The sequence below is a fragment of the Pipistrellus kuhlii genome, unplaced genomic scaffold, assembly GCF_014108245.1.
Source record: "Pipistrellus kuhlii isolate mPipKuh1 unplaced genomic scaffold, mPipKuh1.p scaffold_m20_p_17, whole genome shotgun sequence".
NCBI lineage: Eukaryota > Metazoa > Chordata > Mammalia > Chiroptera > Vespertilionidae > Pipistrellus > Pipistrellus kuhlii.
Window position 1 is genome coordinate 19,185,902 of NW_023425482.1, and position 20,894 is coordinate 19,206,795.

Below are 20,894 nucleotides of genomic sequence, written 5' to 3' on the forward strand. Positions count from 1 at the left end.
GGGGATTTTAACATTAAAAAAAAAAGATAATCAAAGGAAAATGTCTTAAACTCTCCATCAGGTCCTTTAAAATTAAGTCCAGAATTAAGGGGGTTTCTTATATCTCCTACTGCATGTCTCTGAATGAATTGAGCGCCCATAATGGCTACAGCACCAAGTATGATTTCATTTCCATTAAAAAAAAAAAAAGACAACATGGAAAATACATTCCTTATATTTCAACCCATCTTCTTTATTAAATTTTATATATTTTTAACTTAAAAAATGCTTCTTTTAAACGCCAATTCTTAATCCTTACTTAACACAAAAAAAAAAATCAAAATCAATTTTTAACTACAAAATTAAACTATTAAATCTTTAACTACAAAATTAAGGGGGAATATCCTTGCAATCTTTTTCTGTAATACATATTTGCATGCCTACCCTGTGAGGAATAACATCATATAAGGGATTAAACAAGAATGTCTACTTTTAATCAGGTACTAAACACCAGCAAGCATGCTTTAACACATGACACAATGAGGCTGGCTTAAATTTTCTTAATCTAAAAATTGTTATCTCAAGTAGCAGTAGCAGGGGGCAGGAGCGGGCTATAAGGTGTCAATGGGAGAAAAAAAGGGGACATGTAATACTTTCAACTACCAAGTTTTTTATATATATATATTAAAAGGAATGAGAAAAAGCCAAAGTAATGTTCCCAAAAGTAGGAAGAGTACCTGTTATAAAAGTGATGGGCAAGACCAAGAAATAATATCAAAAGTTATTACATGGAAGCAGGCTTAGAGCAAAAGTCTCCTAGTCTTCAGTGAGGTCAAATCCTTTTAATATCAGGAAGAGAAAAGGTTTTTGAAGACAGGATAAAGAACTAGTAAACAATTCAAGTTGCTGGAGTATTGTTTTTGTTTAGAGAAACAGCAACTTAGAAGAGATGGACAGAAGGAAGAACTTGTATGCTTCTGTGCATAACCCATGGACACAGTCTATAAGGTGGTGAAGGTCTGGGGAGGAAGCGGGCCAAGAAGGGGGAAATGGGGGGAAAGGGTACAAATATTATACTTTCAACAATTTTTTAAAATAAAAATAAAATTAGACGGAAATATAAACTTGCATGGATTTTAAGTAACTTGGCTTTCTGCAAATAAGCTTAAAACCTTGTCTCCTACATTGCCCCATTTAGTCTTTTTTTTTTTCTTCTCTTTCCTTGCTAAATACCAAAGCATTATTTCCTTTCATCTTCAGCACCCGCCTAAGTTTTTACTTGAAAACTAGCCTGAAGGCTGTGACTGCAGGCACAAACTACGTTCGTCGAGCCCTATTTAAAATAAAAAGACAAGTGGGAAATAGAAACACATATTATCGGCCACGTGTCCCTAGTCGAGATTAAGGGAATTATTCCCGGACAATAAAATGAGGATGAGGTAAATTACCAAATCCACCATGAAGGGCGCGCCTTAATGCTAGAGATTTAAAGTTGGTTCTTCTAAGAAATTCTGGAGGATTGTGGCTTGGAGCAGAAGTGAACATGTTCTGGACGGTGGAAATATTAGTTACTACTATTTATATTTTTTTTCTTAGTACTTTTTTCTAGTCTTCAGACGGGGGGGAGGTGAGGAGAGCGGGAAGGGGCTGAAGGGGCACTGAGGCGGAAAAACCACTGCAGGGAACAGTGCAGGACAAATACCGGAGAGTCAACCTTTCATCGGTCTTCTTTGTCCTTTTACTTTGCAAGGGAACATTCTCGTAGCGGTTCGCGCAGGACAGGTCCCGCCTTTCTCCGTCACGACCCCTCCTCCGGGCGGCGGCGGCGGCGGCGGGTGCGTCATCCCGGGAGCGACACGCGCGCGCGGGGCACCCTGGGAGCGGAAGTCGGCGGCCGCGCGGCGCCGGCCGGGCCGGAAGGGGTGGAGCCGGGCCTGGAGGATCCGCGAGTGTCCCTGCCGCCGGTCGCTGCCTGTGTTTGCGGGTCGCAGAGAGCGGAACCTGGCGGGCGGGGTGTGTCTGTCGCGATGCCGGAGCTGGCGGTGCAGAAGGTGGTGGTCCACCCCCTGGTGCTGCTCAGTGTGGTGGATCATTTTAACCGGTGAGCGGGCGGCGCGGGGCCGGCGGCTCCTTCCGCTGCTGAGTCACGGACGCTCTGGGGAAGGCGAAGCGGCCGCAGGAGCGCTGATGGGCGGAGGGCGGCCCTGTCTCGCCGAGAGACCCAGACCATCCTCGGTTCAGGAAGCCCAAGTCACCCAGCCTTGTCCCCCCTGCGCCGGCCGGCCGGCCGGCCGGCCCTCCGGGGATTGGCTGCCCATTTCCTTTATCCTGGTCCTTAGGCTGCTATGCTATGGGAGCAACCTTCAATTGGCCCTGACCCCCCCCTCCCCAAGCCTCGTGCCCATCTGTCACCGTATCCCCCCTCCCTTGTCTCGTAGGAAAGCCCTTCTGATTCTAGCTTCTGTGCCTTCCAAGGCTGTCACCGAAATTCTGGTCTCAGCGCCCTGGAAGAGCTATGGTTTTAACTTGCGAAAGTTTTCTGAGCTGGATTCTGGTTTAACGATATCGTAAAAACGTAGATGAGGTATCAAGATTTTCTTTTAAAAATGAGATCAGTTTGGAAACTGAGATAAGAACACATCCCCATATGTTTCTCCCGCCTTCCCTTGCTTGTTTTCAGGTTGTTCGTCCCGCTGGACCTGTTACACGTGTTCGTACGTTTTACAAAGTAATTACTTGAACTAGCTAATGTAAAGAAAGACCCAGTTGGGAGCAACTGCTGTAGAGTTGAGATTTTTAAGTGCCCGTTCATTCTCCAGCGTTTTGCTTTGTACAACTCCTAATTCAGCCGGGGGGGGGGGGGGGGGGGGAACAACTCGAGACTGCGAGGTTTAGGGTCCCCAATTCAGTTCTATTGCTTTGTAAGGCCCTCAGCCTAACAGGATATGCTGTACAGTAATTGCTATTTTTTCTTCCATAGGATACTAGGGGTGCTAAAGGGGCAGACATCGTGTCAGTTCTACTCTGTAAACTTTACAAACACTTGTTAAGGGCATGGTACAAACAGTCACTGCTAGCTGCTGTGTCAGATAACGAATGCAGGGTTTTGTAAAAGACAAATCGATTTTTGTAAACCAAAATAAAAGCCAGTGAGTGTGGGAATTAACTTTGAAGTGTGCAAACCCAGGGCCTAAGTTTTCCAAAAAAATCAAAACCACCAGGAATACAGAATCCTTAACTTTGTTTAATACAAACCCCAAATTTAGCAAGCATTTATAAATTTGCCAAACTTTGTATTGATTCAATTAAACCAGTGTGAAACCAGCAACTGTTGAGAAATCATAGTTCATTTCACAGTGGGTTTTGTCTTTCCTCTGAATATAGAGTTGTATTGTGACTATGTATCACTTGCTACACTTGTAGCTCCTTAGGGAAAAAAATCACTGAGGTTTGACATAGAGATAAAAATCCTGAAGTAAAATCTTTCTCATTCAATCCTACTCGCCGTGTGATTAGTCACCAGCTCGCTGTTGACTTTCTTTCTAATTAAGCCATTCAGAACGACCACAGATGACACGCATGAGCCTCTGGGGTCAGAATCACTTTCTGAGCCCCTAACTGGTTCAAAGAAGTGTAACATCTAGTGGGGCTTGCTGACATGGTGTGAATGTGCCAGAGAGCAGTTAGCATCAAGCTGGCCAATAAAACTGGTTTTACTTTAACATCTTTATCCCTGAAAAGATTCAAGGATAGAGAAGATGGGAAAGGTTTAAAAGAGAAAGGTAAGGGGGGATGGGAGCAGCTGGCGAGAGGTCAATGGGGGAGAAAGGAGACTTACGTTATACTTAAAGAATTTTTTAAAAGAATAAAGCAAAAAATAAAAATAATTAAAAGAGAAAGGTAAGCTGCAAAGAAAAATATAAAGTTAAATGTGGTAGTAACATATGTTTTTCAAACATCAACATTTTAAAACTCAAGATAGAGAGAGTTTACATTTTCTCCATTGAAACTTTGTATAAAGTTTGAAATTTTTTCCAAGCTTGTATTACTTTCCAGTTAACAGTGAGTAAAAACTGCCAGTGTAAAAAGTTCATGAATTACTCATCATATTTATTAGAATTTAATAGAGTAACCTGACTCTATTACATTTGTTCAGTGGGATTAGTTTCCAGGTAAACTCACACAGTTGAATCTGTACATGAATATTTCCTGTTGAGTATCGGCTTGTTGGCACCTCCTGTGTGCCTATTAAACTGACATTCTCCTTTCTCATTCAGAATAGGCAAGGTTGGAAACCAGAAGCGTGTTGTTGGTGTGCTTTTGGGGTCATGGCAAAAGAAAGTACTGGATGTATCCAACAGTTTTGCAGGTAAAAGACATTTTACATTTTCTGAGCATGGTTAAAATGTCAATTGGAAATTAAAAGGGACTTTTTGTGTTTTCCATTTTTTACTGCAAACCAGAATTCTTATTAAGAATTGCTATGGTATAAAAAGAGGCTAAAGGCTACACACTAAAATGGGTGGTAAATTTTTTTTTTTTCCTTGAAAAGTCTAATATTTATTTTGGGCATTTAGAACTGATGATTCCAAAATAACAATACTAAAACTCTCAATACACAGCCTTTAGCCTTCATTATCATAACCTATGAAAATCCATTATCTGGGGGTAAATATTTTAAACCTGCACGCCAGACAGTCTCCATTACAACTGCCCAGCTCTGCTATTGTAGCAGAAAAGCAATTATAGACAGTATGTGGACAAATGGCAGCTGTGGTTTAGTAAAACTTTATAAAAATAGGTAATTGGTGTCGTTTGTAAACCTATGCACTATTAACCACGATTATTGGTTAGCAAAGGAAAGGTGGAGACCATTGCCCTTTTATTCTGTTGCATGAATCTTTATAAGAACATTTCAATGTATTTTATGATTAAAGCAACACCAAAAAAGAACAAGATAAGTGTTGGCATGACCCCTAGACTAAAAGTAACTAACTCCAGTGTCTAAAAGGACCAGATAGTAATGTTATTTGCCAAATGGAAAATATGAGGAAGTGATGGGGCTTTTCGCATGTCTGTTTTAAAGGGTTCAACTTCTACCTGCTTTAGCCAGTTGTTGGAAGGTCTTCTGATTTTTTAAGAGAAGCCAGAAGTCTGGATTTTTATGTGAAATTTCCTACTTGTTAATGAGAGCAGTTCAAAAATAATTTCAATACTGTGTTGGACAAACCACCTGTGTGAATCATATCTGGCCTAGGGGTCTCTGATTATGACCCGTGCTCTAGAATTCTACCTGGCTCTAAAATAAATATTGCTTTTTTTTTTTTCCCCCTCTTTAGTTCCTTTTGATGAAGATGACAAAGATGATTCCGTTTGGTTTTTAGACCATGATTATTTGGAAAACATGTATGGAATGTTTAAGAAGGTCAATGGTATGTCATGTGTGTTGTGTGTGTGTGTTTAAGATTTTTGTGGCATTGATTTACATTATCTTTTAAGAATGTGTGCGCAACATTTTTTTCTTTTTTAAGTATTGCCTTTTCTTTGGTTAATGTCAAGGGCCCTTTCCTTAGCTAGACTTCAGTAAGACTAGAGGTTGTAGAAGATGAGGAAGAATAAATGAGAAACTAGACTAGCAAAGACCACCTAAGTTTTAGGGGAGAGAGCTAGCCCTCTGCAGCAGAAAACCAACGAATTAGCAAATAAAATCCACTTGCCCCTAGACCTTTATTGCTGCCAGGATAAGTATACCTCTTCATCATGTGTATTATTTCATTATATTTCATTACAGCAACCATGTTGCTTTGAAAATGTTTATTCCTGCAACACTTACAATTGCAGTCTATAGGACTTGAACCCACATTTACAATATATGTTGCCTTAGAATTATTTTCTGGTTGTTTCCATTGTTGACTGGTCTCCTAAACTAGTCTGAGATGTGGATGTCTGAATTTCCCTTGCTGCTCAATTTTCTGAAAATTCTATTGAGTTTTACATTTTATAAGTCAAGGTTTAAAATAGATGTCTTAAATTCTGAAAAGGGTAGAGAGCATAATAACTGGAGTTCTTTCCCTTTCTGAGGGAATTACATAAATCTTTAACAATTCAAACCCACTTAATTTTTTCCCCTACCCAGCCAGAGAAAGAATAGTTGGATGGTACCACACTGGCCCTAAACTACACAAGAATGACATCGCCATCAATGAACTCATGAAAAGATACTGCCCTAACTCAGTGAGTACGCTCTGTCATTAAAACTCTTGAAAGATATTCTTTGCCAGTTAACTTAAGAGCATTTTAAGATGGTTAGTGAGTATCATAGCAACTGGTCAGATGGTCGGACAGTTGCTTAGGCTTTTAGAGAGAGAGAGGTGGGGGTGGAGAACAAAGCAAATGATGAGATCATTTGAATGTAAAATTCTGGCTTTTGTCTGGTTGAATGAAATCCTTCAGTACTCCTGATCAGAAGAATGGCTGCTGTCGTTTCTATATATTCAGTGTGAGGTGGTTTGCTAAGATGTGTTTTTCTGCAAGGTATTAGTCATCATTGATGTGAAACCAAAGGACCTGGGACTGCCCACAGAAGCATATATTTCAGTGGAAGAAGTTCATGATGTAAGTCATCTTGCTATGAGTTTAGAATAAATAGATTTGCTACTTATAATGCAATTGTTTGGGGTTTTGTTTTCCCATTTTCAAGTCAACAAATCCTTTATCTCTTTATAAGAAAGAGAAGGTTGTTAATTGACAGTTTGGTATTATGGTTTTTCCCTTTGAGTGTTTGAATAGCCACATTTTAGAAATGAGAGGACCATAGAGATCTAAAATCCCCTTTTACAAATGAAATTGAAGCCCAAAATAGTTAAATGATTGCCCAGAGATGTTCACAGCAAAGTAAATGCAGAACCTGGAGAGCTTACCTTTAATCTCATGCACTTTTCACTGTTGGGCCTCCTGGGCCACTGTTCCTTTCTCCTTGAAGATTTTCAGTCCTAATGGCTGGAGCATAGGTTTTTAAATAGAGGAGGTCAGCTGAAACCGGTTTGGCTCAATGGATAGAGCGTCGGCTTGGGGACTGAAGGGTCCCAGGTTCGATTCCGGTCAAGGGCATGTACCTTGGTTGCAGGCATATTCCCAGTGGGGGATGTGCAAGAGGCAGCTGATCGATGACTCTCTCTCATTGATGTTTCTAACTCTCTATCTCTCTCACTTCCTCTCTGTACAAAATCAATAAAATATATTTTTAAATAAATAAATAAATAAATAAATAAATAAATAGAGGAGGTCAGAGCTGGCTGGACCAATCTAGCAAGACCAATCTGTGTGATTTGACACCTGAATACTGAGCCACTACATCGAGTACGTGCTCTCAGGTCCAGTAGCTTGGGCTTTAGGTATAGCTAGACAGAGCTGCCAGAATATATCTTTTCTCCATTTTCAGGAAAATTGAACTCTAACTCTAGGGAAGTCCCTAGTGATACAGTGAACCACATCCCCAAGCAGCTCCTTTGATAAATTCTGGCCACCAGAAGGGTGTTCTGACTGCATCATTTTGGTGCTCTGCTTTGTCTGATCCAAGTAACAATAGATTGTTAAATGTGATGTTTCTGACCTGAGCTCGTATTGCCTTTTGTAGAAAAAAACTATGTACTTTTCTTATTTTAGTATATTTTTATTGATTGACTTCAGAGAGGACGGGGGAGAGAGAGAAACATCAATGATGACAGAGAATCATTGTTCAGCTGCCTCCTACACTCCCCCTACTGGGAATTGAGCCCGAAATCTGGGTGTGTGCCTTTGACCAGAATCAAACCCCGGACCCTCCATTCCGCAGGCCAGCACTCTATCCACTGAACCAGAGCAGCTAGGGCAAGGACTATATACTTTAAAAATCAGCCTAATCCAGACTTCCCTGAGTGTCCATCCCCACAGATTATCAAGAATGCTCCGGCAGTCTCTGTCACATTAGTTTAGAAGACTAAGCCTTCAAAGCAAATCTTACCCGCTCTTGCCGTGGAAAACCCAAAAATGAATTCATGAAGTGATTTGATTTAAAACAGAGGAATCAATGTGTGGAAAGGAACTTGTGTCAGTTTGTTTGTAAGCAAATAACTACAGTTAAGCCTCCTCTCCCAGGATGGAACTCCAACCTCAAAAACATTTGAGCATGTGACCAGTGAAATTGGAGCCGAGGAAGCTGAAGAAGTTGGGGTCGAACACTTGTTACGGTGAGACTTGGGAAGGTGTCAGTCTCATAAGCAGCCCAAGAGGCTGCTCAGTGTAAGGGAGAGCTGTATCGGAATGCAGGGATCTGGGTTCTAGACCTGTATCACCTTGGGTGGAAATGATAACACTGACTGGGACAGGAACAGATGTGTGAAGAAAGTACAGGCATGTTCTCTTCCAGGGTGACCTTTTCAGTGAATGTAGCTAGCTAGTTTTCTGCAGAGAATCCACTTGGGATGAGCTTTATTTTAAAGTACTCTACTTATATAACCCTGATTTATTTAAAAATGTCATCGTTCTTCTCAGTAAGATTTCTTTCAATTCAAAATGTTACTGCTAATTTAAACTTGCAACATCGTATAAATACAGGTGGGAAAATGCTACCCTTTGTTAGGAAAGTTGAAGGAGTGAGGGGTTTTTTTTTATTGTTTGTTTGTTTTTAAGAGAAACACTTTTTATTTTGGCTCTCTCTTTTCTTTTGAAAAATGCCCTGTGATAAGAAAAACAAAATAGATGTCTCCCAATTAAAACAAAGTTAAGCAATTTATACTCAGATCTTTGTAAAATGGAGGAGTAACATTTTTCTTTTGAAAACTTGCTTTCCCCCCATACTCTTTCCCCCCCTCCCCACACACACACAAAGCTAGGTACTATTTCCTTAGAATATGAGAACCTGGGAGCTAATACAGTAAGTACACTGATGCTTTTTCCTCCTCTTGTGTGTTACTACAGAGACATCAAAGACACTACTGTGGGCACTCTTTCCCAGCGGATCACAAACCAGGTGCATGGTTTGAAGGGACTGAACTCTAAACTTCTGGACATCAAAGGCTACCTGGAGAAAGTGGCTACAGGCAAGCTTCCCATCAACCACCAGATCATCTACCAGCTGCAGGACGTCTTCAACCTGCTGCCCGACGTTAGCCTGCAGGAGTTTGTCAAGGCCTTTTACCTAAAGACCAACGACCAGATGGTCGTGGTGTATTTGGCCTCCCTGATCCGTTCAGTAGTTGCCCTGCACAACCTCATCAACAACAAGATTGCCAACCGGGATGCAGAAAAGAAAGAAGGGCAGGAAAAAGAAGAGAGCAAAAAGGATAGAAAAGATGACAAAGAGAAAGATAAGGAAAAGAGTGATACAAAGAAAGAAGAGAAAAAGGAGAAAAAATAAAACCTGTAGCTTTTTTTTTTTTAAATTTGTAAATTAAAATCTTATAAACTAACCCGTGTGCCGCCAGAGAGTTCTTTTCGTGTAAGTGCTTGTTAAAAGCGGTAAAAGAGCTCTCTGCCCCAGGTCACTCTTGCTGTGGCATTACATGGAAGTGAATGGATAGAGGGACTGATCTCGTACCTAAACTACAGCATAGGATGCTATGAATTGGGATCACGACAGCTCAGGATTCAGATTGTGTGACAAAAGTAAACCACATTTTTGGTACTCTTCATTCTTTTATCTGTAAAACCAGGGATTGAATTTTCCCCATCAAAGACTCTTGGGGTCAGTTTCTGGCAGTTTGCAAAATTGCTTAGTGGAATGCATGAATTCCAAAAGTGCTCTGCCTCGAACACCTCTGAGTTCTGACCCTTCTGAACTCCGTTGAGAATATCACACCCTGGGACACTTGGACCTTGAGCTCTGGCATTCTCAGGGCTTGGGATCCATGTATTGTTTACCTTAAAAACAATTAAATGGCTTGGTTTTTAAGTCTTGTGTTCTAGTCGTTTTTTACTCTGGGAGTGGCGATCTAATTATATTCAGAAGCAGCCAAAACAGTCTTTAATTGAAACTGCCTTAAAGAAGTAAATTAGACTTGGAATCTTTCATGGAAGAGATTCTCATTCCTTTAAGAAACAGTCTGCTATAGCTAGGTGAGTTCTTAACTCTGCCTTAGAGGACCTAGGTGCCCATTCGTGCCTCACCTTATCTGCAAAGACCCTACAGCAGTTTTTCCTAAGGGACACTCAGTTACTTCTGCAGTGGGTCTACGTACATGAGGCCACAGATTAACAGGGATGTTAGGACAGAAAGAAGTGCCCCAAAATAAGTGCTCTAGGAACAAATTAAATAAGATACTTGGTCATTTGACAAACAGTAGTCGCTTGAATGTTAATTTTCTTTCTTGAGCAGTTAGGACCTCCTTGAAGTTCTCTCATGTACCATTCCAAAGATTTAAAAATACAATGAATTAGCACTACAACTGAGTCAAATTAATCTCTGTAACCACTTCATAGTGTTATGCTTCACAGTTACCAAAAGTATCAATCTTGATTACACAGATCTGCCAATGAACTAAGTTAGTGGAAACTTGAGGGTCAATAATATGATGTGTGACTAACAGAGCTTTTGTTTTACATAAATAGAAGCATGCCCACATGAGAGTTCACTTCAGAGTTCATTAAGACTGAGAAAAAGGGGTGATAAAGGACTATGTCTGCCTATTACAGCAAAGATCAGATGGTTTTGCATCTAACAAATTTTAAATACAATGTTCAAAGCTTCAGATATATTTAAAGTCACAGGAGTGTTGAAGCTTTTGTTATTTAGTTTCCATGTTTACAACAGACTGGTGTGAGAAAGGAAACGTGGAACATTAACTCTCCAGGGAATGGACAGCAAAGAGCCAGAATGCAATCAATGGTTCTGAGGCTTTACGCAGGCAGGTCCTTCGTGTAAGGGTCAGGTGGCAATCAGACCACACAGGATTCAGATCTGCCTTTGGTAGTACAGTTTGGTCTTCAAAAGTTTTCTAGGGTCTAACGCCACTGGCGTTATAAGTTGGCTACCATTTGATAAATTGGGGTGTTTACTGAGCATTCTGGGAATACTCAGGCTCTGTTGCATCGAATAGTTTGACCCAATGTGGATAAAATTGAATTCTACCTTCCTAACAGGATCCTCAGTTCCTACTTCTAATGGAAACAGTTCATAGCCTCGAGACATTTAGGCTCGCTTTCTAAAGCAAAACTGCCATCCTCGATAAGGGTGAGCATCGTAAGGCTATTGTTGGAAATCTTGAGTAGAAAAATAGCTGAATTTACTGTAAAAGCCTTGACCCTGAATTAAAATTAAAAATTGCATTTGTACCGTCTGGCCAACTCAAGATGAGATTTCTCCACTACTGCTTCAGAAACACAAGAAGAATCCTGGAAGAAGTCTGATCCCGAGTCTGGACCTCATATTTTACGTTCACTTCCACTGCCAAACACTTGAGAATGACTTGTTACTCCTGCTACAACATTACAGAGACAATGATATTTATTCCTTACTGGTTTTGTTTGATAACTAACATCCAAAATCTCCCTGAACTTATAGGTTAGTTCTTAGTGTAAAAATGGAAACTATCATAATTCAACAACAGCTTTAGGCCAACTATTATTAAATGTCATTTAATTTTGTTCAGACCATTGATCACTACAGGGACAAAAGAGAAGTAATCTTACTCAGGGGCTACTTCTGATATCTCTTCTCCAGTGTGCTAGAGGCAAAGTAAACCTTCCCAGCAGGAATTAGCAACCCCAGGATCTTACTCCAATTTCTAGAGGACCCTCCAACTGTGAGAACTCAACCATATATAATTACTTTCACTTCAAATAAATGACAGCACAGGTCCTCATAAAATAATGAAATATCCTATTCACTCGGAACTTATAAACAAGCCTTGTATTCTACCATTTTCCTAAGAAAATCAGAAATAACACTTGCAAATGAATTAGGGTTGTTTGTGACATTACAACACACTAACACCACTACTTCCTCTGCCCCTGTCCCAGGAGATGGGGCATGTTGGGAAACCAGAGAACATTTGATTTATGTGACACATAAGAGAAGATTTCTACAATTTCCCTAAACAAATTCACTCCAAATGGTACATACTAAGGGCAAGCACTGATTTGCATATTGCTATGCCAATAGTATCTATATTTGCCTAGGAGCTAAACAGACTTGAGATCTTAAAAAAAAAAAAAAAAAAAAAAAAAAAAAAAATCAATGGCTATTCTTGTTGGGGAGAGGTGGAAAGAGAAAAGCACTCCAAAAGAGGAATAGACGTGAGGAAAGAAAATAGAGGAAAAGGAAGGAAGGAAAACTATGGCAGTTACTATCGATATGTTTCCAGGGTCAAGAGAAATCTGTAAGCATTCCTCTTTCGAGCCAATCTGTTATTCGACACTAGATGGCATCATAATCTCATCTCTTGGCAAGAGAAACATTTAGTTGCCAGTTCAACAAAGAATTGGGAAATCTTCCCCCAAAGTTGCTTCCTGTTACTTCTGCTTTGGGCTGCAGTCATCCAGGCAAGATTTTAAAGGAAGCTGGAGCGTTGCATGGGTGCAAAAAGATTGGGTAAAGTTGCCACACCCCAACCTAATGTTTGGGCAATTATATAGAAGGTTTTCCCTGCCCTTTGATATCTCATGCTTTCATTTTCCTCACTGCTGATACTACTGCTGATCTCTTTAAAGACAGTTTTCAGTGGTATGCTAGTAACACTTCTCAAAAAAAAAAAAAAAAAAAAAAAAAAAAAAAAAAAAAAAAAAAAAAAAAAAGAAAAAAAAAAAAGAGGGGAAAGGGTTAACTGATCGCCTTTGCCAATTTCCCTGGTGTAAATCACCAGCGCTGATTTCAATACACCGAGTTGGGAAGAGATGCACAGCACTGCACAGTATTACCTAAATATGGATATGATAGATAAAAATACCTCAATAGCACACATAATAGTAAAATAATTAGGACATGATGCATTTTTAGTGTTACCTTATTAGATTTAATTTATGTCAGTGTAAATTTATACAACTTGCCTACTGCATTATAATCTTTGGGAATCTGTGTTTTTAAGATGCTCTCCTGCGCACATGAAAGTTAGAGAATCTTTATTTTGACACAGACAAATCTATCAGTCCTTTGCCTTAGGTTTACCACTTTGTAGCTCATATTTAAGAAGTCCTTCCCAGCTCAAGATCTCTTTCCATGCATATGTTGTCTATTACGCTCCATAAAATGTCTTCCTTCTCTGCAGCTTAACACCCATGTGCGACTGCTAGCTCTATGCTCCAGCTAAAGTCTCATCAATAATAACATAACTTAGTTCATCTTTTAACCAAAATAATCAACTAAGATGTGTAGTTCATCTACGTAGTATCTCTTTCCTCATTTTCAACCCTGGCTTCATCCCCATCTCTGACCTCTCATATAAAGACTCAGTTCTCTCCCATCTCACAGCCCTGCATTCTGCATCCTCCTCTGGAGCCCTTTCTCCATCCTGCCCCCAGTTAACTTCATCAAATAGTCACCGTGTTTGCTGCCTTCTCTTCTTTATCTTTCAGACATTTCTTTAATCTTACGCATTCTGGCTTTCCCCCCCTTACTCCACTAACAGCACTCATCAAAGTCACCAGTGGCTTCCACTTTGCTAAATCCAGTTGACCATTCTCAGCCCTGACCTTGCTTGACTTGACCTCTGAAAGCTTCTGTCTTGGCATTCATCCCTGCTTTTCTTGGATCCTCTTGGCGCCCCTTCCCTTATCCTTTTCCTTTGAACCTTCATCTTACTCAACCTATCACATATATTTTTTAAAATCCTCAATCTAGTTGATACCTCCCATTCCAATACTTGTTCCTCCTCTTTATTCTATATCCTACCCACTCACATTGGGAGTCATACTGGTCATAGGCTCCCCTTCAACCTCTGCATTCAGCCACCTCTTGTCCTACCATGTGGACCATCTCTGATATCTTGGAAGATGAACCTCTCAGATGGAGAGAGTTGCTTGAACCTCATTTAATGACTCACTAGCATCAGCATCACTTTTAGAGCCCTTCTCTTATTTTTTTTTTTAATCTTTATCTACCATAAAGATTTACACTACCATAGTAACCTCCTCACACACATATTTTACACAATTGGTAGACCCTTAAGAGGGTTTAATCATTGTTCTTAGATATGGATTGATCCTGGAAGAATATGCAGCATAATTTTGATTGTGCATGTGTTTTCATTTATATACTTATTTCCCGTTAGATCTATCCTTTCCTAAAAATTTTAGGATATGAAAATCAATGTACATGTGCCCATCAGCAGGTGAGTGGGTAAAAAAAACTATGGTACATTTAAACAATGGAATACTACATGGCAATAAAAAAAATTAAAAAATTTTTTTTTAAAAAAGAACTCTTACGATTTGCAACAGCATGGATGGACCTGGAGAGTATTATGCTGAGCAAAATAAGCCAGTGGAATCTAATGAACAAATAAACTGATGATCAAAAATAGACCGGGAGTCATAGAAGCATGAACAGATTGTTGAACCCCAGAGGGGGGGCAGGAGAGGGTGGATGGAAAGTGCTCAATCAATGAGCTTGTATGCATATATACATAACCCCTGGACACAGACAATGGGGTGGTGAGGGCCTGGGGGGAGCAGAGGTTGCACATGGATGTTAAGCTGCAGAGAAGGAAGACATTTTGTGGAGTGTAATAGACACATATGCATGAAAAGAACATGCTGGAAAAGAGCATGGGAGCGGGCTATAAGAGGTTAATGGGGGAGAAGGGCGTACCTATGTAATACTTTCAACAATAAAGGTTTTTTTTAAAAGAAAAAAATCAATGTACAAAAATACACTGCATTCCCATATACTAAATGAAATTTCAGAGACAAGAAATTTAAAAAATCCTTTTGCAATTGCAACAAAAAGAATAAAATACCTAGGAATAAACTTCACAAAGGATGTGAGGCATTATTAAAAGAGATTGAAAAAGACACAATGCAGGGGAAAGACATTCTGTCTTCATGGATTGTAAGAATCGACATATTTAAAATTCTATATTACTCAAAGCAATATACAGATTTAATGCAATCCCCATCAAAATTCCAATGTCATTTTTAAAGAAATAGAAAAAAATCATCAGATTTGCATTGAATCACAAAACCCCAAATAGTCAAAGAAATAGTCAAAGCAATCCTGAGAAAAAAAGAACAAAGCTGGAGATATCACACTACCTGACTTCAAATTATACCACAGAGCAACGATAATCAAAACAGAATGGTATCGGCGAAAAACAGACACACAGGACAATTAAACAGAATTGAAAGTCCAAAAATAAAACCATATGTATATAGGCAAATAATTTTTGACAAAGAAAAACACACAATGGAAAAAAGCAAGCCTCTTCAATAAATGAAGCTAGGAAAATTGGAAAGCCACAAACAAAATAAATTACATGGTAACAGAAGATGGTATGATTTTGAGTGGTGGGCACACAATGCAATATTCAGACCATGTATCATATAAATGTACACTTGAATCCTAAATAATCTTATTAATCAATGTTACCCCAATAAATTTAATTTAAAATTTTCAAGACGAGAATGATACGTACAGGCTGAAGCTCTCTATAAATTTTAAGGATTGTTTCCAGATTGTTTTCTAATTTATCATAAATACATAAATTTTTTCTCAAAAGATTGAACATTTCTGAAGAAAAGAAACTGTGAATTGTACCATTTTAAAAGTGTGATTCTACCATTGAATTTAAAAATAATGAATCCTAACCCAGCGGGCGTGGCTCAGTGGTTGAGCATCAACCTATGAACCAGGAGGTCACGGTTCGATTCCCTGTCAGGGCACATGCCCAGGTTGCAGGCTCAGTTCCCAATGTGGGGCATGCAGGAGGCAGCCTATCGATGATTCTCTCTCATCATGTTTCTCTCTCTCTTTCTCCCTTTCCCTTCCTCTCTGGAATCAATAAAAATTATTTTTAAAAAACTAATCCTAGTTTTAGGGATGTTTCCCCAATTCATTTACTTCTAATCCCTGTGTGAGTATCAGAGAAATTGGGCCTTTAATGGCATTATCAGACCTTATATCAAATACATTAAGGGTGTTATTAATATAATTCCATAGTCCAAGAAATGTTCTGGAAGGTTTATATGTACTCTCATTCATTATAAATACATTGAAGCTGCTTAGTTTGGGGGGGGGAGGGGGGAGGAATGAATAAAAGTGAATTTGAAAGAAAAAAAAAAAAGATGTTCTAAAAATGTAAGAATATTTACATTCTTGTTTAACAGCAAAAATACAGAACTGTGGCCTGACTCATTTAACCATACTCTGAACTAAAATAAAATAAAATAAAAAGTAGATGCATTCATCCTATTCTACTTTCCCACAGTCTTCTCTGTCATATTTATGCAGGGCAAGCATGGTGACTACAGTTAACAATGCTGTATCATACACTTGAAAGCTGCAGAGGGAGTAGATCTTACATGTTTTCACCACCACACAGCCTTCAATGTTCTCAGCAATAATAAGATGGCAATTTTGTGAGGTGATGATGTGTTAACTAATCTTATTGGAGCAATCACTTCTCAATATACACATGTATCAAATTGTCATATTGTACACCTTACACTTACACAACAATATATGTCAATTACATCTCAACAAAGCTAGAAAAAAATAATTATCCAGGTCTTCCATTACCCCGTGGCAGACAACTGGTCCCCCTGGGTGGGTACCCGGGTTGGACAGCAGGGATGGGATGAGTCAAAGTTTAATGCATAAGCTATCCCTACCTCATACACCCATATGTTTACCAATGTGAACCAATTACAAGGAGTCGCCAAACAACCATGACTATAAAATCCAAAAGTCGAAGGTTGAAATGGAAGAAATAAAGCTCCCAAACCCAGGGCCCATCAGAGCCCAGATGCTCATGAGGGAGGCTGCTACTGAGACGGGAATTGTGCCCCTTGAGCCAACCTCAGCCAGAGTCCTGGAGCTGCAGAGGCTGTCCTTCGGGCTAATTGACTGCTGTAATGGCACCACCTACTCTGCTGCTCACCCTGTAATTACACAGGAAACGGACCCAAAATTGTCCTTGAGAGACTGGACATGGCTCTTGCCAACTGGGTTTGGCTGGAGGCCCAGATAAGTACTAATGACATCTCAAGGCAGAGTGCCAGCCCCAGGCTGGGCCAGACCCAAGGCCTCTGAGCCCGTCAGTGAAGCCAAGCAAATGATGTCAGGCTGTGGGCTGGCGGGGGAGGGGGATGGAGGGGGTGAGGGAGAGGGAGAGGGGAGAGACAAGGACTGAAATTCCTCCCACTTCTCAAATTTTCTTCCCCCAAGAAAAGAAACAAGAGTGATAGCAGTACTTTTCTGCCTATATTCCTGGTTAGGTGATGTTTTGATCTACAGATAATCTTCATGTTGCGGCCCTTCCGTTCATTAGAAATCACGACCACATTCAGAACTCAGAGCATGGAAGAGATGCTAGTCCAAGGACACTAAACCTGATCTAGGATAGTGCATTGGTTATCCATGGCTGTGTAACAAATCACCATAAACTTCAGCAACTTGACACACAGTGTTACCTCACAGTTTGGGTGGGTCAGGAGCCCCGCACAGCCTAGCTGCCTCCTCCACTCCGGGGTGTCCACAGGTGGCAATCCAGGTGTCAGCTGTTCCAAGCACAGGCGGTGGCTGGCAGGATTCAATTCCTCATGGGGCTGCTGGACTGGGGGCCTCAGCTGCTCACTGGCTGTTGACAGGATGCTGCCCCTCAGTCCCTTGCCACACGAGCCCCTTTAACAGGCCAGCTTGCTTCATCCAAAACGCACAAGTGAGAAGGCAATGGTTAGCTAGCAAGCAGTAGATCACAATGCTTTGTCATTTAATCGCAGAAGTGACAGCCCATCACCTTCGCCACCGTTCCATTGGTTGGAAGCAAGGGGAGGGGATGACACCAGGAGGGTGTGAATAACACAACACGAGGTGGTCATGGGGAGGGGAGCACCTGAGAAGTCCTCTCACAGACAGGAACAAGAATTCGCCAGGGTAATCCATAAGAGGCTACAGTGTTTTCTTTTTAATGTCAGGGCCTAATTAATTTCTCAGAATAAAAACCATGGGAGTAGAAAATGAAAAGTAAAACATACCTCTCATGTATAAAACAGGACTATCTACTGCCACCAATGGCTTTGGAGATGGCAAAACAAAGCAAAGCAACCTGGATGGAACTGGAGAGCATTATGCTAAGTGACATAAGCCAGTCAATGAAATAAAAATTCCACATGATCTCACTCATCTGTGGATAATAAAGAACATTATAAACTGATAAACAAAAAGACAGATACAGAGGCAGTAAAGCATCAGACTGTCAAATTACAGAGGGAAGGTTTTGGAGAGGTGGGGGAGATAAGAGATCAACCGAATGACTTGTATGCATGCATATAAGCATAATCAATGGACGCAAGACACTGGGGGGTGAGGGCATGTATTGGAGTGGGGAAGGGGGGGAGGGGAAGATATGTACAATGTAATACCTTAATAAAAAAAAAATGGGAGAATAAAAAAGCAAAGCAAACCTTGAGTGAGGAGCCCAGTCAGTCTTAGAGAGGTGAGGAGCAAGGCCTTGGCTTAATCATGGTAGATTAGCAGAAATTCAATTCTTACATGTAGAATTTATCTTTTCTCCCTCCCAAGACAACATTAAAATGATAGTCAATAAATGTAAAAAAAAAAAAAAATCCCATTTTTCCCTGGCCATTTGGCCCGTTTGAGAGGTAGTACCTGAGGGGTGGACCTGGGACTTCAACACATTCTGGAAAGAGGAGGGTGGGGAGAAATGGCCAGTAGCAGGAGCCACAGCCAAGAATTCACCGGAAGGAGCGTCAACCAAGAGGGTCCTGATGGGGCCTGCAGGTCCTGGGAAAGGCTCAGGCTTAAGAGGGGCCAGAGTTAGTGCCCTGGGGTAAACATGGGCAGACTAGCTGAAAATCACTATGATGGAATGACGTCAAGCCCCCTTTGGAACCTCTATGCGCCTCCTGCCAGCTACAAGCTGCCCCTCCTCTGCCCCCATGCAGACCTGTCAGAGCAGAAGGAGTTAACAGAGAAGGCAGATTAACCATCTCCGGGATTCAGTGATGAACCAGGACACAACGAAGTCTCCAAAGGTGGGAAGAAGATGGAGGAGTGTTAACTGCCCAGAAGGAAATGAGCAAGTCCCCAGAGAGACTCCAGCAGGAGGCGCCCTGAAAACCAGGGTTGTGAAGTGCCCAGAAGGGATGGACACCCAGGTCCTTCCCAAACCACTTATAGCCTGGCCACCTCCCCCTTCCCAGCTTCAGGGCACAGAGGTCAAGGGAGCTTCAAGTCAGATCAGAAGAGAAGGGCTGGAAAGAGAGAGAAAATGTCAGGTCAGTGGCTGGGGATTCGAGCACCTTGGCTCCTTCCTGCTGCTTATTCCCAGGAAGCCTACAGGCAGGTGTACCTGTCTCAGGTATGGCCTTCCCCCCGGGCGAGGGCAGAGGATCCACCTCTGGAAAAGCTGGTCACTCCAGAAAAAAGACCCCAGAACCGTGACATTTGCCACCTACTCCCCTTAACGGCAAACACCACCAAGCAAGAGATCCGTGTGTATCTTTCTCGGAAATACGGAGACAAAAATTTTGAGGGAGGATTTGTTCTTTCTCTACTTCTCCATCTGCCTAATGTTTTGCAGCTGCCTCCTCCTGTCCTGATGGGCATCCATGCTAGAGCCTGGCCTGGGGGGACCTGGGGCTAGCACAGACCCAGGCCAGAACCTTGGGGGTGGGTTGGCTTGAGTTCCTGCCTCGAGTCTCCATGCTTCTCCAAGCCACAGCCAGGTGCGCAGCAGCGACAGTTTGGTTTGTCTGCTGGCTGGCCTGCTTCCACGACACGGGAGGGAGCTGTGAGCTGGTGCCCATGCCCATCGATGCAGGAACATAGGACGGCTCACTGCACAGCAGCTGAGCTCCCGCCTCCACTGCCAGCTCTGGGGGCAGCAGGCCCACAGCTTCGGTCTGGCTCAATAGTTTGCATTTTGTTCTGTTTCTGATGCATGGAATTATTTATCCTGGTTTTAAACCAGCCCTTTTGCTTTGCTTTTCCTATGTTGTGTGTCTGGAGCTGAGAGGTTGATCGAATCATGAATTCACGGTAATGTCTTGATGGAACCCATCTTGGTTTCTAATACTATTTTATACCAAAGAGAGATATAGGGCACCTAGGGGAGAAGCTTTCGTTGTGGTTGGGGCAACAGAACTACAGTTGGGATTATGATGTCCTGTAGATCAGCGGTCGGCAAACTCATTAGTCAACAGTGCCAAATACCAACAGTATGATGATTGAAACTTCTTTAGAGAGCCACATTTTTTAAACTTAAACTTCTTCTAATGCCACTTCTTCAAAATAGACTTGCCCAGGGCGTGGTATTTTGTGGAAGGGCCACACTCAAGGGGTCAAAGAGCTGCATGTGGCTTGCTGACCATGGCTGTAGACCACATGTGTCAAACACAAGGCCCGCGGGCCAAATCCGTCCCGCCAGGCCTTGCAATGTGGCCCGCACCGCGCTGTCATCACTGCACTCCGCTGCGTTTCCATCACAATGACAGTTTATGACTGTTCAGTAAACCATTCGGCCCGCGATTTAGGCTGAATTTTAGATTTTGGCCCCTTCTCTGATTGAGTTCGACACCCCTACTGTAGACCATCAAATACATCCAGTGGGGTGATAAACAGAATCGAATGGAAGGTACCAAAATTGTAACAAGCATCAAAAACAAAAACAAACAAACAAACAAAACTCCAAAGATGATTGCCACTGGGACCAGCTGGTTTGGAGTTGGGCCCTGAATCCATGTTGATGCTCACAGGCTACAAA

The 20,894-nt window shown here is 41.4% G+C and overlaps 1 protein-coding gene across 2 annotated transcripts; it reads left to right on the top strand.

The window, feature by feature from the left end:
• Positions 1-1,873: 1,873 nt before the first annotated feature.
• PSMD7 (proteasome 26S subunit, non-ATPase 7) lies at positions 1,874-9,910 on the top strand. Of its 2 annotated transcripts, XM_036441342.1 has the most exons (7): positions 1,874-2,080; positions 4,257-4,348; positions 5,319-5,411; positions 6,116-6,213; positions 6,514-6,594; positions 8,116-8,207; positions 8,938-9,910. In XM_036441342.1, exons 1-7 carry the CDS (start codon positions 2,007-2,009, stop codon positions 9,374-9,376), a joined length of 969 nt encoding a protein of 322 aa, XP_036297235.1. In that variant the 5' UTR covers positions 1,874-2,006; the 3' UTR covers positions 9,377-9,910. The 2 variants fall into 2 exon arrangements, with proteins under 2 accessions (XP_036297235.1, XP_036297237.1); XM_036441344.2 differs by lacking the exon at positions 6,514-6,594.
• The last annotated feature ends 10,984 nt before the right edge of the window (positions 9,911-20,894 follow it).

Coding starts and splice junctions, on each gene's coding strand:
- PSMD7 (XM_036441342.1), top strand. CDS start 2,007: ATGCCGGAGCTGGCGGTGCAGAAGGTGGTGGTCCACCCCCTGGTGCTG. Junction 4,349..5,318: donor TGTATCCAACAGTTTTGCAG/GTAAAAGACATT, acceptor CCCCCTCTTTAG/TTCCTTTTGATGAAGATGAC. Junction 6,214..6,513: donor AAAGATACTGCCCTAACTCA/GTGAGTACGCTC, acceptor TTTTTCTGCAAG/GTATTAGTCATCATTGATGT.